This window comes from Neolamprologus brichardi, chromosome 18, assembly GCF_056152115.1.
Source record: "Neolamprologus brichardi isolate AB-2024 chromosome 18, ASM5615211v1, whole genome shotgun sequence".
NCBI classification, from domain to species: domain Eukaryota; kingdom Metazoa; phylum Chordata; class Actinopteri; order Cichliformes; family Cichlidae; genus Neolamprologus; species Neolamprologus brichardi.
The window spans coordinates 15,234,458-15,258,007 of record NC_142121.1 but is presented as its reverse complement, the minus strand read 5'-3'; the positions used below and the strand labels follow the sequence as shown (position 1 = coordinate 15,258,007).

The 23,550-nt window shown below is 41.2% G+C and overlaps 1 protein-coding gene across 15 annotated transcripts in view; it reads right to left on the bottom strand.

The window, feature by feature from the left end:
* Positions 1-23,550, bottom strand: part of LOC102792271 (receptor-type tyrosine-protein phosphatase F) — a 159,991-nt gene that overhangs the window by 93,344 nt on the left and 43,097 nt on the right. For all 15 annotated transcript variants that reach the window (XM_087832577.1, XM_035908305.2, XM_035908311.2 and 12 more), the window contains exon 2: positions 8,434-8,608. In XM_087832577.1, the coding sequence (XP_087688703.1) occupies positions 8,434-8,533 (100 nt within the window). In that variant the 5' untranslated portion in view covers positions 8,534-8,608. The remainder of the gene's footprint in view (positions 1-8,433; positions 8,609-23,550) is intronic.

Here is a 23,550-nt window from a genome sequence, read left to right as displayed (position 1 = left end):
ATTCAAATTAAAGGACATAAGCTTGTGTATTGCCACACTCATTTAAGATAGAAACTGGTGGATCTTAGAAATCTTTAGGATTTTAAGGATAAACAGAAAAACAGTGGAAACTGGACTCGTGGAGCTTTTCCCGTATTAATCCTCTTAAACAAGCTTCCCCTGAATTTCGATAGTTGACCTGTGACTCGCGGGCTAAACTGTGGCAAATTCAGAGCTCTCCATCGTTAATCCAGATCTCACCGAGCATCAATCACAAAATCACAAGTCACTGCGGTGACCCTGAACCACAGACTTATACATGGGGTTAATGGTGGCCCTACCACACTCCACTGAAAGGACAGAGGCATTTACTTTTGATCTGCGAGAGTTGGTGTTCCTCTGTCAGCACAGCCACCACTGAAGGGTGATATCAAACTGTTGGGTTTGTCAGTTCTTTTCTTAGACGAACAAAATCCAGACTCAACCTTTTTTCTTTGCCTGTGTCCCATTTTCCTGGCTGTCAGACAGTTGTCACATGAAAACAATGGCAGGGACGAGGTGGAAAACACATAAGCCTACCTATGCAAATCCTTCTCTCAGCCACTGACTACGAGTTTTGGGCTGCACTCTCTTTATGCTTTGATACAACACATTCAAAACTCATATCTTGACAAGGCTTTAACGCATGCTCTCTTCTCTCTGGCAATGTGTGGAAAGTGCTGCCATAACTGTCAGGCATAGTGCTTTGCTGCAAGCTGCCAGAATCGTAGGGTTGGGGTTACTGGCTCACAAGTAGTGCTTATTTACCAGAATTTGGCCATAATACAACAATGCGTTAATTAGTATCACTAAACTGGGTTATCAAAATCAAAATCACTCAAATGACTGTTTTAATTACCAAATAAATAAACCAGAAAGATCCTACATGCAAAACAGTGCTGCTGTACACAAACAGCAGCCTGGTTGGTGGTACTGAAAAAAATGTTACTAGAGCAAAAAGCCTTTCATGTTAGAACTAATGAATGGAATAAATGAATTAATCAAAGCTTGAAACAATACATGCCAGTGAAAAACACTCGGTTTTGGACTAATAGGTGTTTCTGGTGTACCCCCACAAATACAGAAAGGCATTAACCTCATTATCAAACAAATTGAAGGGTTATTAGGGAAACAAATGCTAGGCCTTTGTGTTCAAAAACGTCATATAAAGTGCCAGCTTAATCAAGTAACAATATTTAGCATTTATGATTAGTGTGGTGATTGAGTGTATTGAGTGTAAGGTGCATTTTTCTGCACTACTAATGTGAAATTTAAATATGACCTCGGGCGCGGGGTATTGACAAATCTGCATAGATCCTGCTTTTAGAAAACACCAAAGGAGCCTAAAGGCTATGTATGGAGGGGGATTAAAAAGCTTCTCTCATTTAACCCAAAGCCTGCAGCAGCATTTGTGAGGTCTGAGGTCATTAGACAGATAAAAGGTATTGGGGTTTCTGAACTGCAGGAGGGCAACAGATCTGGGTTTGTCCTGGCTCAGAAATAATCTCAGTGACATGTCAGTTTGTATGATCAGTATGCACAGTAAAAGCAATGAGCTGTGCTTTGTGTCTCATGCTTGAGCTTATAAAACTGAAAAACTGTTACAACCTTCATTCATTTACTAGTGATATTTTCTTTTGTTGACTCTGGCTAACACCTTTTGTATGCATCATACTTTCCTAACAGCCAGTTTGCCTTTTTCCTAGTCGGGGGCCTCAGAGCAAAGCTTGTAATAAAAGCAGAGACAGCGGGGAGAGTTGCGTAAATGGCACTTGTGTGGCTTACAATTAGTCTATTCCCAAGCTTGCCAGAGTGCCCAATGAGAGCTACTCTGTAGTGTAGAGTATCAGGGATCGATACGCACATGGCACAGTGAAAACCATTAATTCTTATTAATAATGGATTAGCAAGTTATCATTTTCATGAGGCAACACTTAGTGTAAATTTGTCTGATGGCATCAGCACTGGTTGTTTTAATGGAACACTTCCATTAAGGCCTTTTCAGCCCATTAGCAGCCAACTTGTTTGCAATTAATGCCATATAAAGCTGCCTCCCCTGCAAGTTATTTACCCCGATAAAGTCAACTGCACTTCAGGCTGTTTGTTTAAACCAATAAACATCATGTGTGCTATCTGCACTATGGTTTTTACAGCTGAATGCCAAGCATTGTGTTGTACATAGCACATTTTACAATTATCGCGGAAGAGCCATAGGAGTGGAAGTATGACGACGCTTTACTATCAGGGCTTTTAAAAGCCGTAAACATCGATATAAGGAGACAGAAGTGCAACTGTCTCTGTGCAAACAGTGCAGCAGTTCAACAGCTATTTAATTTCATGCAGTGTAAATTACGGCTGCAGCTCATATTTTTCATCAATTAATCTGCATTATTTCTTCTTTTTTTTTCATTAGAAAATGTCAAAATGCCTATTCTAGTCCCACAACCAAATGCTGCAGTTAATATGGTGAACAGTGCAAAACCCAAATACATAGTTTTAACTACTATTACTACATGATATCTCATGCAAAACACAGAAAAGCATGAAATCTTCAAATTTAAGGAGCAGAAACCAATAAAAGCTTTGGCCTTTTTTCCTACCAAACAAAGAAACAAACATATAATATATTATATGGACTGGTTCTTTCTATGTTCTACTTTACATTATTTATACAACATGCCTCACTCACATATCTAATAGTCGCAGTCTGAAGAAATACATCAGAGATCAACTTGTGGTTCATGCAGACTGGAGCAGCCAAGGATCGAACCACCAACCATCTGATTAGTAGATCGTTTGCTACTAACTACAGCCACCGCCGTAATCTCAAAACAGTAACCAATTTATTTTTGCCTGTAAGTTCACCGTCTAGTATTGTCACCTTACTTGGTTTCAGACCCAAGAAACGCTTTTGTGGATGGTGCACTATCATCTCCAGCTCATTAATAGTCAGTTCACGCTGCAGTCCCTTATGATAACACAGACACCAAAGGAACTTACTTTCTTAGAATGGTAGCATAGTGGCTGAAGATTGATGGAGCTTTATATGTGTTATCAGAACGTAAGTGAAATCTCAAGAGTAATGCGATTCATCACGACCGAGATACTGTACTTAAGACAAAATGTCAAAACCTATAGCAGAGACAAGAGAAAAGAAAAACATCAAACTTTCAGTGCCCCCGTGGACCACAAAGACAGGCTTTCTATCAGGCCTTCCAGCCTTCCCTGAATTATTCAAGGCAGTGGAGAAGAAAAAGAACTCTAAGTGCAATTATCCTTCATTCCTTTCTTCCCAGTGTGAGCAACATTAATGTAATAGCTTTCATCTTCTCGGGCCGATTAGGAACGAGGGAGGTATCTCTCAACCCTGTGCATCTCTTCATGACTGTCAGTCAAATTATGACATTTGAAGAAAAAAAAACAACCATGTGCTGTGGTGACTTCTGCTTCGAGTGGGCATTTATAGGAACTGTTTAAAAATATGGAAGGATAAATGTTTCATTGTGTACTTTTTGATGGTGAGAATGTGGGTGTTCCTGATATCACACGATTGGGAGTCTGAGGTGTTTTATTACCTGTGGCATTTAAACTGGCGCCTAACCTAGATCTAGTCAAAGATGATTCACTACCTGCAACTTCTTTCAACCCACATGAGTCCTTAAGGTAAAGATTTCACAGAGATTAGATAAAGGCAGAAACTCCACTATGATTTCTTTGTTGCGCTCTCTGAAGATAAAAATATTTTTGTTGCAGATGCTGTTTTCCCTTTTTTTTTGAATTATCATTACAAAATGAGGGCAAACCATAATATGTATTTTACAGTTTCCCTTCCTCAGAGCTAACACTCATAATTGCTTGCTGGTGGGAGACTCATTACGTTATTTTCTGAAAATAACTGGCACAAAGTCTATCACATAATGTGAATGATGTAAATGTGAAATTCAAAAAAAAAAAGGTCCCCATCTTCAGCGAGTACGTTTTCCATCTCGGTGCCGCTATCCCACCTACTAGAAAAAACATGCTACGGTAAGGTGTCAAACTCCAAAGCTCATCTGCATAACCCTGGGGCAACATCAACTCCCATGTTTGTTTAGTTCGCTTGCTGAAATGTTCTCATTTGCACTGTCACTTAAGTGTCTTTCCCCTCTTTTTGAAACTAAGAAGGATAACTCACTGTTGCATTTGAAGGCATGTGTGGGTGGTAACCTGGGAATACTCAGTAAAACAAAATATGAAGCTGGAGAAGGACATTCTGAATGCACTGTGAATATATAATAAAGCATATTGAAATCCAAAGTTTCCACCAGCACAAAGTGCAACTCATTGACTATTGGGGGGCTTTGTTAATGATGCTAGTTAAAAGTCTATCCTTGGCTCGGACCCTGACATTAATAGAATAACGTGCAGAAGATCTTAAGTGTGTTAAGCGATCCCGGGAGACGGTGTGTTTGGGGCTCAGCTGCTGAGATGGCTCCTAGCTTCTTCAGTGATTCCATTTTGGGGTTAGCTCATCATCCATCACCGCACACCCCCTTGCGACCCAACTAACCTCATTAATTTGCCTCCCCTAGATTAGCCTTCCCTCTGAGACCACAAGAGCCCCAACCATTGTTTCCGTCTTCACACCCACATGGCCTGGAGGTCTTAAGTAATTCAACTCTCCACTAATCAAAACTGAGGGGGAAATTAAATTATGTTACAGGAGGAACATAAAACACAACAACATGTGGTTTTAAACGGGCGTGCATGTTCTCTGGTGCCCCCCCTTATGATTTATAGTCTTAGGTGATCATTTGCACACAAAATATATCCCACTTGACATATATCCAGGCCATTAGGGTTGAGATAAATGCCTGTAAACGCAGGACACTCTGAAAGCAAACAATACGTAGGTGTGCGCCTTTAAGTTGTCTAATTGTGTCTAATTTAGAGCCAGCTACCATGAATTTCAATTTAACACGTAAAGGGCCTGTAAGAGCTACTGTGGTGCATTAAGGGAACTAATGTTTCTTTTGGCAATAAGAATATGACGATGATCAGAGAACTGAAATGTCTTTTTCTCATGTGCCCTTCTCTGGAAGGACACTAGACACTAGGAAACGCCTGTCGTCCTGTGGCAATTCTGAAACCAGGACACAGCATAAGGTTTGGGTGACTGCCTGTGGCTCTGCTGTTGAGCTCCCTAATTAAACTATTAATCTCACATCATTAACCTCTGATGCCCCTTTCCTCCCTCTATTCTGACATTGCTGCGCTGGCTTATGAAAACAACTTCCGATAATTCTCTCCAACCTCTAAGATTTGTTCCTCGGGCACTTTATCTTATACATGTTGTCCTCTAACCCTATATGATGCTTTTCGCCGCTGCTTCCTCAGAGTACATTTTGTATTGTTTGCCTCCTCTCTCATTGTGCCTGCCTGTATGATGTGTGTGGACCCCAGCTGTGCGCTAACTGCATTACTCTCCAAGTGGCTCTCCAAGGTGGATATGGTTACTTTTAATTAAAAAAGAATCAATTTCTATCCCTGTCAGTTTCTGAACTGGGTGACCATATGGACACTTAAAAACACAATCCAATTTTTGGCCCCCCAGCCCCCCATCTGGTCACCCATCTCCAAACCACTTTGGCATCAGTCCATTGTAGCAAATTTAGAAATCACTCTGTTAAGAGTATTTCATAGGTTTCCTGAGCACATTACATGGATTTAAAGGCTGTTTTAAAGAATAATAAAAAATTCTGCGCCTTGTTAAAGGGAAAGCCTTTGTTTAAAGCCAAAAAGAACAAAAAACTACTGTTTAAATATATAGCATAGATTGCACATGGGATACCTTTCATTTATGGTCGAGCCATTGTTCAGTAACAATGAAACAATAGTTAAAAGCACTGGTAATCTGCAATTACTCTATTTGCAGTGCAAGGATCATAAATAAGAATCTCGGAGATGCATTGTGGGACAGAGAAAAGTTATTTTAAACTTGTTAATTATGATACAGCTGAAGTAGAGTGACAAGAAAAGGCCTGGACACAAAAGAAGACTCAGCAGTCTTGCCGCACCTCACATGAAAAGCAACCCAAGATTATAACATGAGAAGAGCGAGAGGAGACACATACATCAAAAGCTTATTAAAGCCAATGAAATAACTCACAATGACAGCGCTACAAAAAGATAACCATTACATTTAAGTGCTGGGTATGTGACTTTGAGGCTGACCTTGTGGGCCAGAGGCCTATTGTGTAGAAGGAGGCTGTATAGAGAGCTAGTTGATTAGGCAGAGCTCCCTGGGGATCGATGGGACGTCTGTGATCAGCACTCAGAGTAATCACTCTGTATTGTACGCCTATTCAATGATGCTGTAAGACGAATGATGTCAGAAGGCTATAACACTGATAGGGCTTGTGGAGAGTTTCCTGTACCCGTGCTGCTAAATCATGATGAATTGTGCCATCTTTAAGTGTCACGCCAAACAAATAGTATGGAAACAAATTTTGAAATGTATCAGATAATAAACTATATATATATATTTATATAGATAAAGACTAATGTATGGTTTCTATCCAAGGGTGTGTTCTGACACTGCTGACACATGTTTGCTACGTGTGGTTTCTCTGCCTGCCTAACTTGTTCAAGGGGGAGAGAAAAAAGCATCAGACTGAATCCATGTAATCAGAAACTTGCCATACTCCGCCCATAATATCTGTCTGGTGTCTGCTCTGTAATACAGGAAATCCAAACCCAAAACATCAGGCTCACATAACTGAGTTACATACAAATTATAGGCACAGAAATGCACACAAACCTGCCATTAGTGGGAGGTGTTATTTTTACACCCCCCTCTCACCCCCCAGTGTCTTATTTTAATTCTATGTCTGTTTGCTTTACAGTCTGGATAATAGTAGTCTGGGCCTTTTTCCCATATGTGCTTACACTAAACTACATGCGTATTTAACCCCAGACCACAGTCAGGCTTTTCTGTAAGTTGCTTTATGATGTGTCCCTTATTTGTCTATGAATATATGCACATGTGCCAGCTTGTCACATCAGACTATATATGTACTTTAAATTAAATGTTTCACACTAAATAAAACTAAGACAGAGACAGGGGTGGGGTAAAAAAAAATAATCAAGATTTAGGTTAAACATTAACGCTTTGTTTGAACAGATTAAACACTATTCTGGTTAGCTGTGTATATCTCTGGCCCGTAGAACCATCCAGACTGGTGCGTGAAAGAATCAGCACATTTATATACCATCTTAATTTCTTCTATGCCCATGACGTTGCATTTTTTAACTTGATGATCTCTAAAAAGCACATGCTTTTACTTGTGGCATAAACAGCACAAGTATACAACATAATATCACAGTTAACAAGGTGCACGCACGCAAATAGACGTCTGACATTGCACGTCTTTGTCCCTTTTTATAGAAGAGCACTCTGCCAGGTATTCAAAGACCAAATATGAATTTTCTTACAGTTATATATCTTCCAGCAACTCATACTTTTTTAAAATTTGGATCAATTGTCAATGATTTTTTTATTTTGTAGAAGGATACAGTAGTTTTATTTTGGATTGAGCACAACAGCTTCACTCAAGATTCAATTCCATCCAATCAAACTAGAAGCAGAGCAGAGAGAGACGTGCCAGACCCCAAGAAAAACAAAAGGCCTGTAAAACTTTTCTGCAAGGTCAAGTTCAGAGCGATGCTGGTCAAATGTAGACACGCCACAAGAGACAAGGATGATAGTACAGAGCCGAGAGGGAAAAGACAAAGGGTACAGAAAAACAAATCCTATTCGAAACATGTTTGAAAGGACAGGGCAGTGGCTGCATTCGGGTGGGGGAACAGGAGGGGTTGGGGTATAATTGAATTACAGTGACCCTATGACAGCACTGTAGGTGAGGTCATGTGTTGAATTAATTTCGTCCCTGACCCCGTCTTTGGCAGGGCGGTGCTTCTTGGCTGCGCCCGAGACCCAAAGGTACAGCTGAGGGGACGTATCTCTTGAAGCGCTTTCTTTGAGCCAAAACTGTCACTCGGATTGACAACCGGGCACAGAGGCCGATGGATCTCCGCTGCCTGCATTGTGTGCTTATTTTTAGTTGAGATGTTAAAGCTCTTTATACTTGGGGACACGCATTAGACAAGCAGCTATTTCTGTTTGCTGGAATCCACTGAAGGCATGAAATGTAAATGGAATCTATATTCTATTTTAAACAAAGCTCTACTCTGCACAGCGTGAGAGCTTGCTCTCCTGATGTATTCAGTTAAAGTGCACCTTTGTTATGTGTTAAATTCCACTTATAGCTACGGCAGTCCTTTTAAATCAAGAGAACGCCTCTAAATGAAGCTCAATGTGTTATTAGACGGTGGGAAAGCCAGGGCAGAACTTCACAGGTACATGAGCATACTTACTGTCTGCTAGAGAAGAGAAGACTATGCAGCTGAGTAAAAGCAGGAACAGCAACGCCCCTCTGGGGAGAAGGGGCCCTGCCAGGTGAATATTAGGCACCATGTTCCAAGTTGGCACTGCTCCCTCCTCGGTCCCCTGCTAGACGCGTCCCACTCTGACAGGATCAAAGACTAACACCTGGGAGAGCAAACACATGCAGAACAGGAGTACAGAACCATTAGTATTCAAACTCACGCTATATTTGCATATATTTGAATGAGCATAATAACACAGTAATGCAGAAATATCAAAAGCAAGTCGCAGAGCAGAACCAAAGACACAGAATCTTTGTAAACTTGTAAGAAAACAACAGCAAACGTTGCTGGAGATCTTTGCTCGCGATCAACAAGGCATCTAATACCCACAACAAATCCTGCTCGGGGCAGGGGGAAGTAAGCAAAGTGAATGTAACACAAAAAGTACATCAGCAACGGAGTCGGGGGGAACAAATGCTGCACAGTTTTACAGAGAAATTATTGGGAAAAAATAAAAAGAACAAAGGGGAGGTGGAGGCGAGCTTAAGCCTCTCAGCGCACCTCTTACAAAGGGGATCAGTTAAAACCCCAGTGGACCAACTAAACACAACTCCCCAAGGACCACCTTAATGTTCCCCCATTAGGAAATTGAAACGGTGACCAGATGGGTTCGAATCACACAAAGTGCAGTGATCTCATAGAGTGACATGTATGCATACATAAACACTTAACATATAACACACCCCAAGGGGGACATGGCTGACCAACAAGCCTGCGGCAGGTGTACCACAAATGAACAACAATTAAACGAGACAGAGAGCATTTCTCCTTTGTGTTAAGTGGAAACAGAAAAATCAAAAGCTGTCCCTCAAAGGGAATGGCACAAGAACCGATGCTTTGTCTTTTCAGGAATTAGATTTAGTGAAGGAAGATTACAAAGCCAACTGATTAAGAATTTAGATATATGACCTTAAGTTTGTTACAGCCTCCAGTTTCGATGCCTAATGCTATTATAAACAAAGTAACTGCGTATCTCCATTAATGAGCTAACTAAATTTCTTATCCCTACTCTCTTGCCCATGGCTATCTGCGATGAGTAATCATAATGCTGTAAAAGAGAGCACAATATGGTATAGATAGATATCTCTCTTTTGATGGAATTAAAGCAGAATCTCCAGAGGACTTAAAAAAAACTGAATTTAAATGAGAAAAGTTCTGAAAGTTTGACTAAATCGACTTTTGTCTTAAAGAGAGCAGCCTGATGATGATTCTGTACAAAGCTTCTACAAGAAGAACCGAACAGAAAACCCAAAAATCTAAGTCGGTCTTGTTCAGTCTCACTGCTCAGTTCACTGCGGTCGCTACACAGTGCCGTTTGCTGATATGTGTTAAAAGACAAAGAGCTCACAAAGTGGAATATCCAGAGGCTTGCTGGGTGGCCAGTCAGCTCCAGTCTATTCAGTTTAGCTAAATACGTTAGAGCATCAGGAACACAATGCCTCCAGTATCTCGTGGAGGAAAAAAACTCTTAATGCTGTGGGCTCTAATCCTGTGGAGGTGTTGAGCAGCCCATTACTCATGTGGCTGTTTCAATGCGGGTAGAAACAAATTTAAAAAAAAAAAAAATGCACACAACGGGCAACTCTTTGACCGCCCTCTTTGTTAAACAAGGCAGCTGAAAACAGTCTATACAATAGCTATTAGATAAAGTTATTTTTCTTTATCTGAGATCTGCTTTCACCTCCTTTGACATGTCACTGGGCAAACAAAAAAGCAGGCACGACCGAGTTAAAGCTATGTGAAGGAATGCACGCGAGTCCCCGCTCATGCCTCACCTGGCCACAGTAGCAGACAGCCATCACTGACAGCTAGCTCTTTATCACCGTTTGTCACTTAAAGGAATGTTCCTCTAGGCTTTTATGTCTACAAAGCCAATCTTTTTTTTTTTTTATTCTTAACAAACTTGGCGTCTAAGGAATTTCCAAACACCGTGTACAGTCGACATCATCTATCGTCAGTGAAAGTTCAAGCTGTGATCGTATCAAACTGTATTATACTCCTCCCTGCACGCAGAGTTTTGGAGAATGCCCACAAGTGCAGCGGAAATCATTTAAAACCCCTGTGGCAAAATAATTTCAAAAAGAAGCCTCCCTCTGCGCCTTTCACCTTAACTGGTAATGAGAAAGCGGTTTATTGTCGCTGTGTTGTCGCTGTGTGTTGCAGTGTGGGGAAGAAAAAGATACACAAACACTCGGCTCGGGGTGCCAAAGAACTGGATCGCACCACCACTCTGTAACTGGTATTAAAGACATTTAGAACCCGTTTTTATTTCAAGTTAATACCTCAAGTTAGCTTTGCAAAAAGAAAAAAGTTTGTTGGCCGACAAATTTGTTTTGACGTTCGTTTCTGTGTACACCAGTGCTGCGCTGGTTTACGTTGGTGGGTAGAGAAAGAGCGAGGCTGATAGAGCTGGCTACTTGCCGTGCTCCAAACCCTTAGCGGTGGAGGGATATCTTTCGCAGCAGATGCCAGAGAGAGGCAGATGCTTTTCATCTTCAATGAGACAAATTCCTAGAGCGAGGTTTATTCTTTATTTATTTACCTACTTATTTATCCCAGTGTAGCCCGGTCCCTCCCTGCTGCACACGAATACTACGGGACAACACTTGCCACTGTGTCCCATTTGTGTTCTGGCAGTAGTGCAAACGAGAGGAGGACAGAGCACCAAAGTGGAAAGGGTGCAGTGTGATTCGAAATCTGAGCAAGTGGCTCGGCACACAAGGGGGCATTGTTTGCGAGGACGTGGGAGAGCGCGAGAAAAACAGTAGAAACATTTAGGGGTGGCTGTCTGCCCCCGTGCAACTGGATATGAATCCTTCTGTCTCGCTAATGATTTCACCCCAAAGCCTGATTTGTGTGCGCGAAAGAGTGACAAAGTAACCAGTGCATATTTACTGCTTAACTGATCGTCCAGATCATTTCAGCAGAAAGACGATAATTAATGTTCACAATAATTAGTCGGCTAAATTGAGGAGATAAACCGTTTTACAGCAACAACAATTAATCCAGTTTGAAAAGGAAGTGCACAAACAAAGCTGATTCTTCATGAATTACAATGTGAAAACATGCATCGCAGTTCTGCATATTTTAGATCTGTCAAGATTCATTTTCTAGCTAACAATATTTGGTTTGACATGTCCTACTTATATACATATATATATATTGGTTTAAACCAAACATGCGCCGCTGTCGAGTTAAAGAAGTTTATAATGAACAGAATTTCTACTGTAGGCAAGTTTATGGAAACACAATTAGCAAACCACCCATGACAAGGTGTCCAGATTCAGGGAAATAATAAATGCGGCAAAGCCATAGATTTGTTTGTGTCCTCCACCTCATTATCACTTCTAACACACACACACACATTTTTTTAATAAACTAATGGGAGGCCAGGATTAATAAATTCCAGTCTCAAATTTCCTAGACTGGTAAACTGCTGTTAAAGTGCAGACATTCTCAACAAACCCAGAGTTTTTCTTTCTTTCTTTTTTTTAATTTACTCCACATAGTTTGAGATGTAAGTAATGATTCGGAGGCCCGCAGCTAGGCGAAACACAATTTATGGTGCGACTGTGGTTCTCTCCAATTTGTCAAAATGCCAAGACCACGCATCCTATAGGGAGGTGATTCTGCAAGAATGGCAGTTTGTTGAAACACAAAGGGAACATGAAAGAGAAGAATCAGTTATTGAACTGATGAAGCAGAAATGAGCCTAAATATAATGCTCCCATTCAACAGGGCATACAGTGACTTACTTCTTACGGAAGAAGCTTTTTGAGCCAAAGTGTCTGTGGAGCTACCACAGAGCTATATACGATACAATAGGCAGAAGAGTAAGCGGTTTAGTGATGCAATTAACAAAGAAACAATGGCAGGGTAATATCTAAAATAGTAAACTGTAGAGGACAAAAGAGCTTTGAGTGAGCTCAAAAGGAAGGGGAATATAGACACTTAACAGACACCTATCCCGGTTGCCTTGTTTGTCGTCCACGCAAGTTGCTTGTCATTTAGGTTATTAGTCCCTGTGAATGTGTGTGGCAAGGGTGTGGCCACCCATACAGAAATGTCAGTTGGCAGACAGACAATGCAGCTGCACACAGAGAGAGCGCGCAGCCTGAGTAAACACTACTATTACGCTAACTACAGGTAGCATTTCTGCTCTCCAATGTCTCTTACCCTCCTACTCATGTTCTCTATTTCTCCGTCTCTATTTAATGGGTCATCCTGAACGCTGGGAGGTGGGACAGCTGAGATATATGGCTAGCAGCGTGGGGAGCTAATCACGGCCGTCTCTGGGGCTGATAAACCCAGACCAAAGAGGTTTGTGTTGGCGTAGCCTGCAAAGGCTCCATAAACACAGTTACAAGCTGAATTTCAACAGCGGTGTTTTGGCCGTTGATTAGTTTTCCATGCACTAGAAGGCTCGCACTCTCCCCCCCCCTTTTTTTTTTTAAACCTCAGCAGTGAACACAATATCACAACACCTGTGAGAATTACTCCAAGATGGTGAGCACCATATTGTAAAATGAAAGTGCAAAGTAACCAAATTAGGTTTTCCCTCCGACTCGAAAAGCCTTGCTGCGTCTACGGACTTGATGGTGCACGTCCTTTTTACAGAGCTGCAACAAGACTGCAGTGAAATTCCCCCTAACAAAGGGTAATGTCCTGTGACCTATCGAATTTTACAGCCATTCTGTTTACAAGCTGATACCACAAAGTTAATTGTTAACACATTATTGCCGAGCTCAAGATTGCAAGACTAAAAGACACCTACAACAGACTTGTGCACTTAAGTTGAGCAATAGAAACGATGGCGCACTGATTATGCTGACCTACAATGAAAGCATGTGTAATAAATCACATGATAAAGGTGTCTTTCTGTCTATAAGTTCATTTAGCACTGTTTAATAATGAGGCAATATAGGAGATGTGTCAATTTTAAGTCGACATTTACGCACAGTCTCCATGATGCGTTTTGGCGTCATTTGTGACGCATGAGGGGCGGACGTGATGCATCACGCTACTGTTATTGTCTAACGCAAGCGCCAACTTGCCTCTCAGCAGAATACAAACACCACTGCATATTGGCTTTTCCCATATGATTCACTATCATCTGCAATTTGGCCTGATTATATGAACATTTAACAAAAATTCAGACACTTCCATAAATTTCCGGGTGTGGATTTACAATCAGCTCTGTTGGGCTACCAATCTTTTCAACTGCAAATCAATCTGGGAATGAATTACAATGATATGTACTACACATAGTAGAGGAGACATACCAAAGTGTCACTTCCATTTGAATTTATTGAACAAGGATTATTGCCGTTGTGGAGCAGCACAGCAAAGAGAAAATGGCTTACACAACAAAGTGCTTGCTGGCCAAAGGGGTCTGCAATAAATCAAAAGGCAGGCTCAATGTAAAACATACATTCATCAAATAAAAGAAATGCTGCATGTACATGAACCAATCAAGTGCATTAAATAGCATTTTTTAAAGATTTTCCTTCCTTAGCACCCATTTAAACCAGCTCGCTTTAAAAACTACAGTCCAACATTCAAGTAAGAAGGTGAATTACAAAAAAATTTGTCACTCTGTCATCTAAAGGCCGTTTCTGAACTCTACAAGCCTTGTATGGAAAATTCAATGTGAATTTTTGAGATTCTCTCATAGTAAGCTACAGTTTTTGGAGAAAACTACTATAAGCAGAAGGTTTTTCCAACAATTTCAGCCAGATTTTTCTCGGTTTTAAGCTTCCTTCAGATGCTCCCTTATTCGCAAGGGCTCGTCGCAGCGGATGAATCGGCATGTTCTGATTTGGCACAGATTTGAACTGGAGCTCTTTCACATGTTAGGCAAACGTACTAACCCCTACATTAAATTGACTGAATCTGATGCACAACTTTGGATGGTTAGAAGTTTAGAAAAAGTATTGGGAAAAACTAAAACTAAAGTTATGTGTTCCAAAGCTTCTGACAAAATTAAATACACAAGACCAAAAAGGGAAAAAAAAATCAAACTAAAAAGGCACAAAGTTCATGTGTACAAACAGCATGCAAGTATAAAATCCATGGGGCCAGGCTGCCTCTTCTTTCTCTTAGAAAGTAGAGGTGCTGAAGTCCAACATAGATTTGTGGATAACGCTTCAAAAGTGTGTGCAAACAAGAGGCCTACAAACCTCGCTGGTCTATATCAGCTATGTTAGGAGGAATGAGGCAAAATTCCAGAGTTATTTGTGAAAAGCTTGTTGCAGAATAACCAAAACATTTGACCCATGTTAAATAATTTAAAGACAATGCTACCAAATAAGCATAAGATGTATGTTAACTTCTGACACCCGAGGAATGCAATTTATTAAATAAAAGGTGACATAAATAATTCTAACGCTATTTATCTGACATATCATATTCTTAGAATAAAGTCAAGATTTTAAATAACCCAAGGCATGGGTTAAATGTCAACCAATGTTAAATATTGAGTTTAAATGTAATTGGCCAAGGGAATAAGCTTCCAACTTCAACTGAACATAAAATCTTAATGTTATTTAGGCCAAGCTAGAATTGCTCAAAGTGGGGGCCTAAAACCTGAGGATGGTAAAAGCAAAGCTTTCTATTTACTTCAGGGTCTGTAATAGTGTATAAAGAACATAGCCTTGCCCTAGTTGAGAGATTTAAAGAGGTTTTAAGATTTCTTTTTGTTTAGTATTTATTTTAGTGATGTCTAGAAATGAATTAGTGAATAATTAATTGCTTCTGTGCAAATAGCCAAACATTAAATTAGCAATATAAACTGAGACACATTCTCAACAGCAGATGTGCACATATATATCAAAAGAAAATTCGCACTGTCGGGCAAGAAAGATGAGCTAAGACGTCACTACTTGACAGTTAGCTTGTGGACAGATGGTGCCATAAAATGACTAGGCAGGCAGCACAGAAGGCATGGACTCCCCCACTCCTCCACCCCTTCGCACCACGCAGAGGACTTCAATCCCCCTAAACCCCCCACCCCCCCACCCCCTGGGCAGAAAGCCTCGTCTCCGTCAGCAAAAGACAAACAGAGTGAAGGCATGTGCACCCAAAGACTGGTAAATATAGAGCTCCATAGATCAATAACTGGCCAAACAAGAGGCAGTTGTTCAGGTTCAGCTCATCCATGGATATAATGTGGACAGACCGCAGTGTCCAGAAACAGCAGAAATTTTCCAAAAAGGAAATATTGTAAGAAGTTTAGTTTTAAATGCATATATTTTTCCTGTTTTTACATTTGGCACTAAGGTGGGAATATGGGAGCAAGCTTTGTATAGAGTGTATGAGGAGGCTGTTGAGGATTTCATACTATTCAGCGGGTGTCTGCACTGTTCTAAATCAATTACCTCTAGTCAGTCACTGTTTGGGGTAGGGGGTATTGTAAATCAGCTTGGTGTCAGCCCAGATTAGTAACTGTAAAGCGCTGGGAGTGAAGTTCTTTGGCTGGCATGGACCCTCCAGAGGCCGACATGAGAAAGAAGCTGTGGCCTTAGTGTTCGATGACAGCACAGCAACTCTGGTTATTGTTTGCCACAATGCTTAGTAAGGTTGGGGTGTATAAGGATGTACATAATGAGACTGGCAGATAATTTACGAAGCTTCTTCCCTTACTTTAGTGTATCCTATAAAAGAAAATAATGCAGGACTTCAGAGACTATTGGATTTGCAATTTTTCATAAAATTAATAAAATTCTTTGACGTGTCTAGAACTTAATTCCACATAGTTTTTTTTATTGAGAGGCATATCTATATTGCACACCCTAACTTTTGATTGCACATATTCACCAGACTTCTACCGATGACTATGAAGAAAAAGTGGTCATTCATGAATGAAGGAGTGAATGTTTATCTTGTTGCGATCTTGCAAGCTGCTCCTTATCTCACTACATCTGTTTATGCAGATCTACCTCGAAGGAACTGCTAAGTCAGCCACAATAACACCTTTGAAAATCAACCGCTAAACACAGACGTGAGGGTGCGCAGCTGTAGACTGTATTTACTTTATGACACAGAATGTCCTTTTTTATACAATAGCCTACTGAATGGGCTTTTGTGTTCTCAAAGGTTAAAACTCACAGATGAAACTGTGCATTGACATAACTTATTATCTATCCCTACATTAGGGCATGTGAGAGTTAAAGGGAAAACAATCCACTGCGGTCTGAGGTACAGAAGAACAAACCCTGTGCTGACACAAAGAATGGTTAGACTAACTCGAGGCATAGTGGTAAAAGCACCTTGTATACAATCAGGCATTTATACCAGGTGCACAAACAAGAACACAAACCAATGCTATTCTGAGCTCTACCCTGAAACAAAACTCCAGGTGTTACACAAAGGAAAGCTAAGACTCATGGCCAACCTGAAACAGTTAAGACTGGGCAGATTTAACATGGGTTAGCTGCAATTGCAAATGTGGAAAAAACAAAATCCCTCAAGGTCCTGGTCCAACTTGTGTCCTGCCTTGGATTCCAGACGGCTATCCTCTCAGCTACTGTCTAACGAGTGAAAAGAGGCAGATTCTAATAAGCTGTTCTGTCTTTCTGTCAGTCTCCGTTTCTCCATCCCCCTGCTTCCTCCTCTCTCTCCCTGACCATGCCCTCTTCTCTGTCTCTTTCTTTCTGTCTGAGCCACGAGCCAGTCTGCTGGAGCAGATGGAACCATATATCCCCATCGCTCTCCAGAGGCCGGAGGATTTAAAATGTAAAAGAGATGAGTGTGGAATAGGCAGAGGCCCTTCGATAAAGGGCAAGAGAAGCAGGGACTCTCAGCTTGGACAATGTTCATCAAATGAGGATAATGCTAGCAGGAAGTAACTATGCTCTAGAGCTATCAATTAGGAAGATGTAGGCTCTAAACTAACTCGGCATGTCTGCCAATAAGTTTCTAATCTAACATATTCTCCTACATGATATGAACATGAGATATCGACAAGTATCAGGGTACACAAAACCAATTTTTACAATACCAGAAAGTTATTAATATCAAATATAAACATCAGTTAAATGCTGTACGTGCTTTAACAAGAAACAACAAATATTAACTTGATTTAGCTCATAAAATTAGAACAATGCCTCAGGTTCTTTGCTGGGCTTTTTTTTTTTTTAATAATAATAATAAAAGTAGATGGTTTGGGACTACAACTAATCAACTGGATTCTGATTGGTGCTTACTAGCCACAGGCAAAAAATAAATGAATTACAATAGTAATAATTAATTAAAATAGTACTTGGCTATCTGCTCAGATTGTGTTAGATGGAAATTTGGAGGTAGACCTGCCTTCCTCTCCTCAGGCCACCTTTCAGGTAATGAGAAAGTATCTGGACACGGCATCTGTCGTCTGGGAAAAGATTCTGCTTCGTCCTCCATCTCTGGGTGGCAGGTTGACAGACAGGAAGAGTGAAGAACAACAGGCGGCCGAGGTCGTGAGCAGTACAATCGATTGCCAGCTGACTAGTAAGGTCCATTATACTGACAGGCCAGAGCCACAACACGACGACCTGCACTTCACCAACGTCCTCATTACTACCTATGAATCTCTCTCTGGGACCAATCTCTCTGGCCCTCGGCCCCTTCTTGCTCTATCTTGCTTTCTCTCTACGGTCCATCTCTCTGGGTAAAGCACAAAAATCATTTTCACTGCCAGTCTGATGGAAGCGTTTCAAAGGAGGAAAAAGCCACACTTAAGCACATGCACTTTGTTTTTATGCACTAGTTTAAGGAACAAATGCAAAAGAAAGACAACATGGGGTATTACATATTGTGAAACACGGGAAAATAAAGCTGAAATGGAAATTCAAGCCTGTGCTATCCTGGAAAGAATTTTAAGTGTCTGCAAAGGAAAACCTCTACTATATTAAACACTTCTTCAACCATCACCCTTTGCCTCTAGTTATACTGAAATCCTTAGTCCTTGGAAGACTTATTTATACTCTCTCCTCTACCCCACCCCCTTCCACACAGATAGGATTTACCTGCAGCTGAGACAGCCCGTAGACTATCAATTACCGCCAGTGTAGAGTCACTGTTCTGTAGCTTCACTAACAAGACGTTGACACAAAACACACACACAGTACACACGGTGTGATTACAGACCTCATCGACGCATCCAGTTAGAGAAAATCCAGGCTGACTATGAGTCAGACGATTTGAATGACTAATCAAATTGTTCGGTAAGAATCCACTTCATAAAAAAAAATAATAATTAGACAAGGGCTTCTTCAGAGATTCAGTGCAAACTTACAAATACATCCAATGCAGTAAACTGTTCTAAAGTTGACATAGACATAGACTTTCATTTGTGGTTTCACATGTTACAGCAGCACAAAGCATGGTCTAACCAATCTTTATAGTCACTAATACACATACATGCTGCTCAAAGACATCTTGGGTTAGTAAAAAACAAAAAAGACATGCAATGTGGGACCTTTACTGAAGTCACTCTGTTTAGATGTGATTTCAGACTGTTTGCAAAGTGCTCAAAACAGAGATCTCACCAAATTTCTGCTGACATGTCATCTCACTCTGTGACAACGATTAAACCGAACACCAGGACGTTCCGCGTACAAGAAGACGTGCGGGGACAGGTCCTGTCAGTCATCTCAACAGATCCACCCTGACGCCTTAAGTGCTTCTGTCAGGTCAGCAAATGAAAAGCCATCACAGCCAATGTTGCAGTCGCCATGATGAGGTCATCCCATAGACTAGTTAAATGCTATCTTGCCAAGTCCTGTTAAACTTGGCTGAGCATGTTTAGGCTGAAGGCGTCAGCTTTGATTCCCAGGCTTAGCGTTTTGTTGATGCACCATCACAGGAGATAAACAGTGAGCCGGGAACCAGAAATGATGCAGGGGATGTAGGCTAAAACCAAATGAAACACTTGAGTCTGCAATCAGTAATGCTCGGTCACGTACCAGCGTAATACTGTGAAGATCTGAGAAAGCGAATTCCTTTTAAGTGAGCCATCGTGTCTAGTCGTGGCAGTAGCATTGGAATAACATATTCGGGTCAAAAAGCTAATGAATGTGCATTAACAATGACTTTTATGGAATCGCTCTATAAAGCACAACATTTTCACAGCTCCCTGTCAAACCATTAAAACCACAAAGCTCAAGAGATACTGAACCAGAGGGATCATTTTTATAAGACTTTGACCAACAAGTACAAAAATGTGTTATGCATTATTTACCTCATGCAAGAAACAGATTGCTCTAACAGCAAGTTTAAAGTCCTTTCTCTGGTATAAACAGTCAACTTGGCATATATTTGAATTTAATTTCATCGCACAAAATGCAAAGGGGCTTTCCTCACTGGTTATCCATATACTTCCCCCTTCCTCAACCAGTCCTCTTGTCTAACAGTCAGCCAAAGCGGCCAAGTCTCCCATGTTTACTAATGTAGAGGCAACCCCTTTATCAGGGAAGAGATTTGTAGGGAGGAGGCAGGGGATTAGCCATCAAATTACCAGGCAGACAGCATCCCTGCTCCAGGGTTGTGAAGCAGTAATCTCTAAGGCTAAAGGGGGAGATCCAGATAAAGGTTTTGGGATTGGTGCTGTGGAACTCTAAACTGTGCATAAGCGGAATATATAAGTGTGTTTTAGGGGTTCAATATTTTTAAGCAAGCTTTCCCTTCACTTGTTTGTTATGGAAACTACCTTCACAGAACAAGACAAGACCACATCGCATTCTTTCATGATGTTGGGCTTTGTGGCATCACAACCAAGCCCAACACCCCACAGCGCGAGTCTAGAGGAAAAGCTTTTAAGTAGGAATGTTGTAGCTAGGCAGGGCTGCTGGAATTAGATTTCAGTGGCATTGCCCATGGTTCTTGTATTATCACCCTCCCTTAAACAAGCAGTGCTCTCCTCAGAGAATACCCCCTGGACACAGGAATGTTTCATCAATGCGGCAGCCTCCAGCATCCTTACCGGGCCACAGTGGGCCAAGAGGCGCTGCGCAGGCAGGCTATAAATAAGTCAGGCGTTATAATGAAGCCAAATGAATCTCCATCCATCTTCCCAAAACAAGCCTGGGACCCAAGAGTTCTGCAGGAGGAAGAGTTATTACCTGTGTTTGAGGATTGAGCCACAAGATGAACAAAAACTAAATGTTTGATCTTGAACGCAATCCCACCACAAAACACACATTCTGTGCTCTCCAATGCAAGCATGTCCAAATCCGTGTATGAGTAGCCAAGAGTGTGAAGACTCGTTATTTCATTAGAAGTGACACGCGTGGGCTGATAAAAGAAGTGACAGGAGGGCTGATAAAGTAATGAAGCAGAATGTCGGGTTTAAGCACAGGCAAGGCATTAGAAGAAATTGGGAGGCTGAGCAAACAAGGGTGCTGGTGGAGGCCCAGGGATAAATCAGCCACATGATTATACTTCCTGAACCAAGCACAGAATAAATTAAGCCTACATTTTTTCCTTTTTTTTTGTTTGTGCAGTTAAGCATCACAGTTATCCCGTCGTAATGAAGAGGAAGGTAAAGCTGCAAAGTTCATTTACCTTTAATGGTCGTCCAAGAGCAAGAAATCTGACCTTGTTTTACTCCAGTGAAAGACACTACCTCAGCAATAAGATCAGTATCAGTGTACCATGGGATAACTGAGTGACATAACAGTTTAGTGCATGAATACTATCATGCAACAGAGACAACAGTGATCTCTAGCTTTCTCCACGTTCAGAAAATAGTTTAATGCATTACAGAATTTCTATTCGCCATGGTCACCGGACGTTTCGGACCTGCGCCGTCGCATAGTGCACATATACAAGCGTAAGCTTTGGCCTTGTCATACATGCAGACTACAGAAAAATGCAGCCACCCCTGGAAATGGAGGCTGTTTCAATCAATGTGGAGGCGTAATGGGATGATGTGGAATTGAAATGAGTTTTGTGCAAGGGGGAAAATGTCCTCTCTGACAAAGCGGATTTGTGTTCCCGTTGAGAAACCCATGGCTGTAATGCAAAAAGCCACGGTTTAAATGAAAGGTGCAAGGCTATGAGCACAAAACAGACCTCTGATGGTAAGCTGTAACAGGCCATAAAATATACATTTAAAATGCAGAATAAAATATATAATGTAAACAGGAGCGCGGAAAAGGAATGAAGGGGAGGAAAGACAAGAATGTAATCTACGCTCCGAGCGCCCAGATTCGCTTCAGTTCACTTTTAACAATGACCGAAAGCTACTCTTTAACGGATGTAGTGTTTGTTTGTTTGTTTTAAACAGGACGATTTCCATTCGTCGCTTACTTACTTACAACAAAAATAACAATGCCATCCCTAAAATAAACCTGTCTCGGATATGATCTCGTGTCAAAACCTCAACGTGTGCGCGGATGTCAAAGGATACGCAAAGACCTACTTCGATCAAATGAGCTCTCTGCTTGGGGCAGCTGAGAAAAGCATTCTTGTCAAAACACTGGTGATTTTAGTGGTAAAGAAGGGCCTCTTTTTTCGAAACCTTCTCCTCAGCACCTGTCACAACGAATAAGTGGCTGTCTGCAAGAAGGAAGTGTCACAAATAAAACCACAAAGTGACTATCAGCACAGCTAGCACATCACACAGGCAGAGGCCGCTGATTGACATCGCGCGTTACGCGGGATGTATCTGTCACACTCATAAACATGTTAACTGTGTAAACATGTTTATTTAGTATTGAGAATTGGGCCTCGTCAACATAAAACAACTACCTATGACCTTGTCAGCGTCGGGCAACAATTGCTGACACACAGCGAATGAACGCCCCCCCTCGCCTCTGCCAAGATTTTAAAGTCTGAGACCAAAGAATTTGTTTAAGCATCAGCATCAAAGCTTTGAACTTTAACAACCCAACAAACCCTTCTGTGTTTTCTATTTACAGTATGTGTCGCGGCAAATGTCTTGCTCCGCTGACACAGCCGCCTTCACGGAGATTGATCTGTGATTGTAAGCAACTTCTTTCTTGTCCCAACAGGCATGAGAGTGATTAAGCAAATCTGTCATGCGTTAACAGGCCATTACACATCACCCAATCCACCAATGATGAGAAATCAAGTTCTATGGAAAAATCCATATGCTCAGCCCATAATTACTTTTGAGGAATCCGTTAGGGAGAGAGATTGAGTGACTGACTGTTCCTCACAGGGTAATTTATTCAGAAAGAAAGACTTCAACCAAGACAGCCTTTTGAGCAAAGCATATTATATAGGCCATGTTTGTTCTGGGAATTTAATAAAAGAGCAGTGGTACACAAATGGCTGCAGTTATTTCCTCAGGACATCACTTAATGTTTCTCTGGAACGTTAGTGCTGATGAGGTGACTGAGGCACAGTCGCAAAAGAGGACGGGCTGCCTGGTGGAGGTGAAGGACATACAGATCACCCAAGAGGTGGACAAGGGTCGCTCTGTTTCAACAAATGACCACAGTTGACCGTTTTTGTCATTTTTGTGACACTACAGAGCTGCTGAGTGGACATTTTGAACCAAACTGAACCATCTTTTTTTTCAAGTAAGTCTAAGGGAACAACTTGAGATCAGCACTAACAGAGGTAGATTCCACACTGAACAAAAAAAGAAAAAAAACAACCAACAACCGATTTTTGGTACAAAATAGCACAAAGTTCCCATTACAGCAAAGCATATTTATGGGGACGTCTGGCCCTTTCAAAGGCCAAACAAAACGAAACAAACATGCTGTCCTCGCTGTGTTTTTTGAAAGCTTAAGACAGCTTTGATGGAAAAGGTCAAAGTAAAAGATTTTCCCACTGACATCAACCCTCCTTTTGTGCTCCAGAGTTACTGAGTAACAACTGCCACATTTTCTGTGGCCAAGATTAAAAAACTCGGTGAAAAACTTTCTCAGTTGAAAGATTTATCACACAACTGCATCTGAAGGGAACATTTAGAGCTGGTTAAACATGAACAAAAAGGGTCCTGCAGATTTACTCATAACGGTGTACTTCATAATTATAGTAAAAGCAAAACTTGAAGACACACAAAGAAACACCCATTACAGCATATGCTTTGTG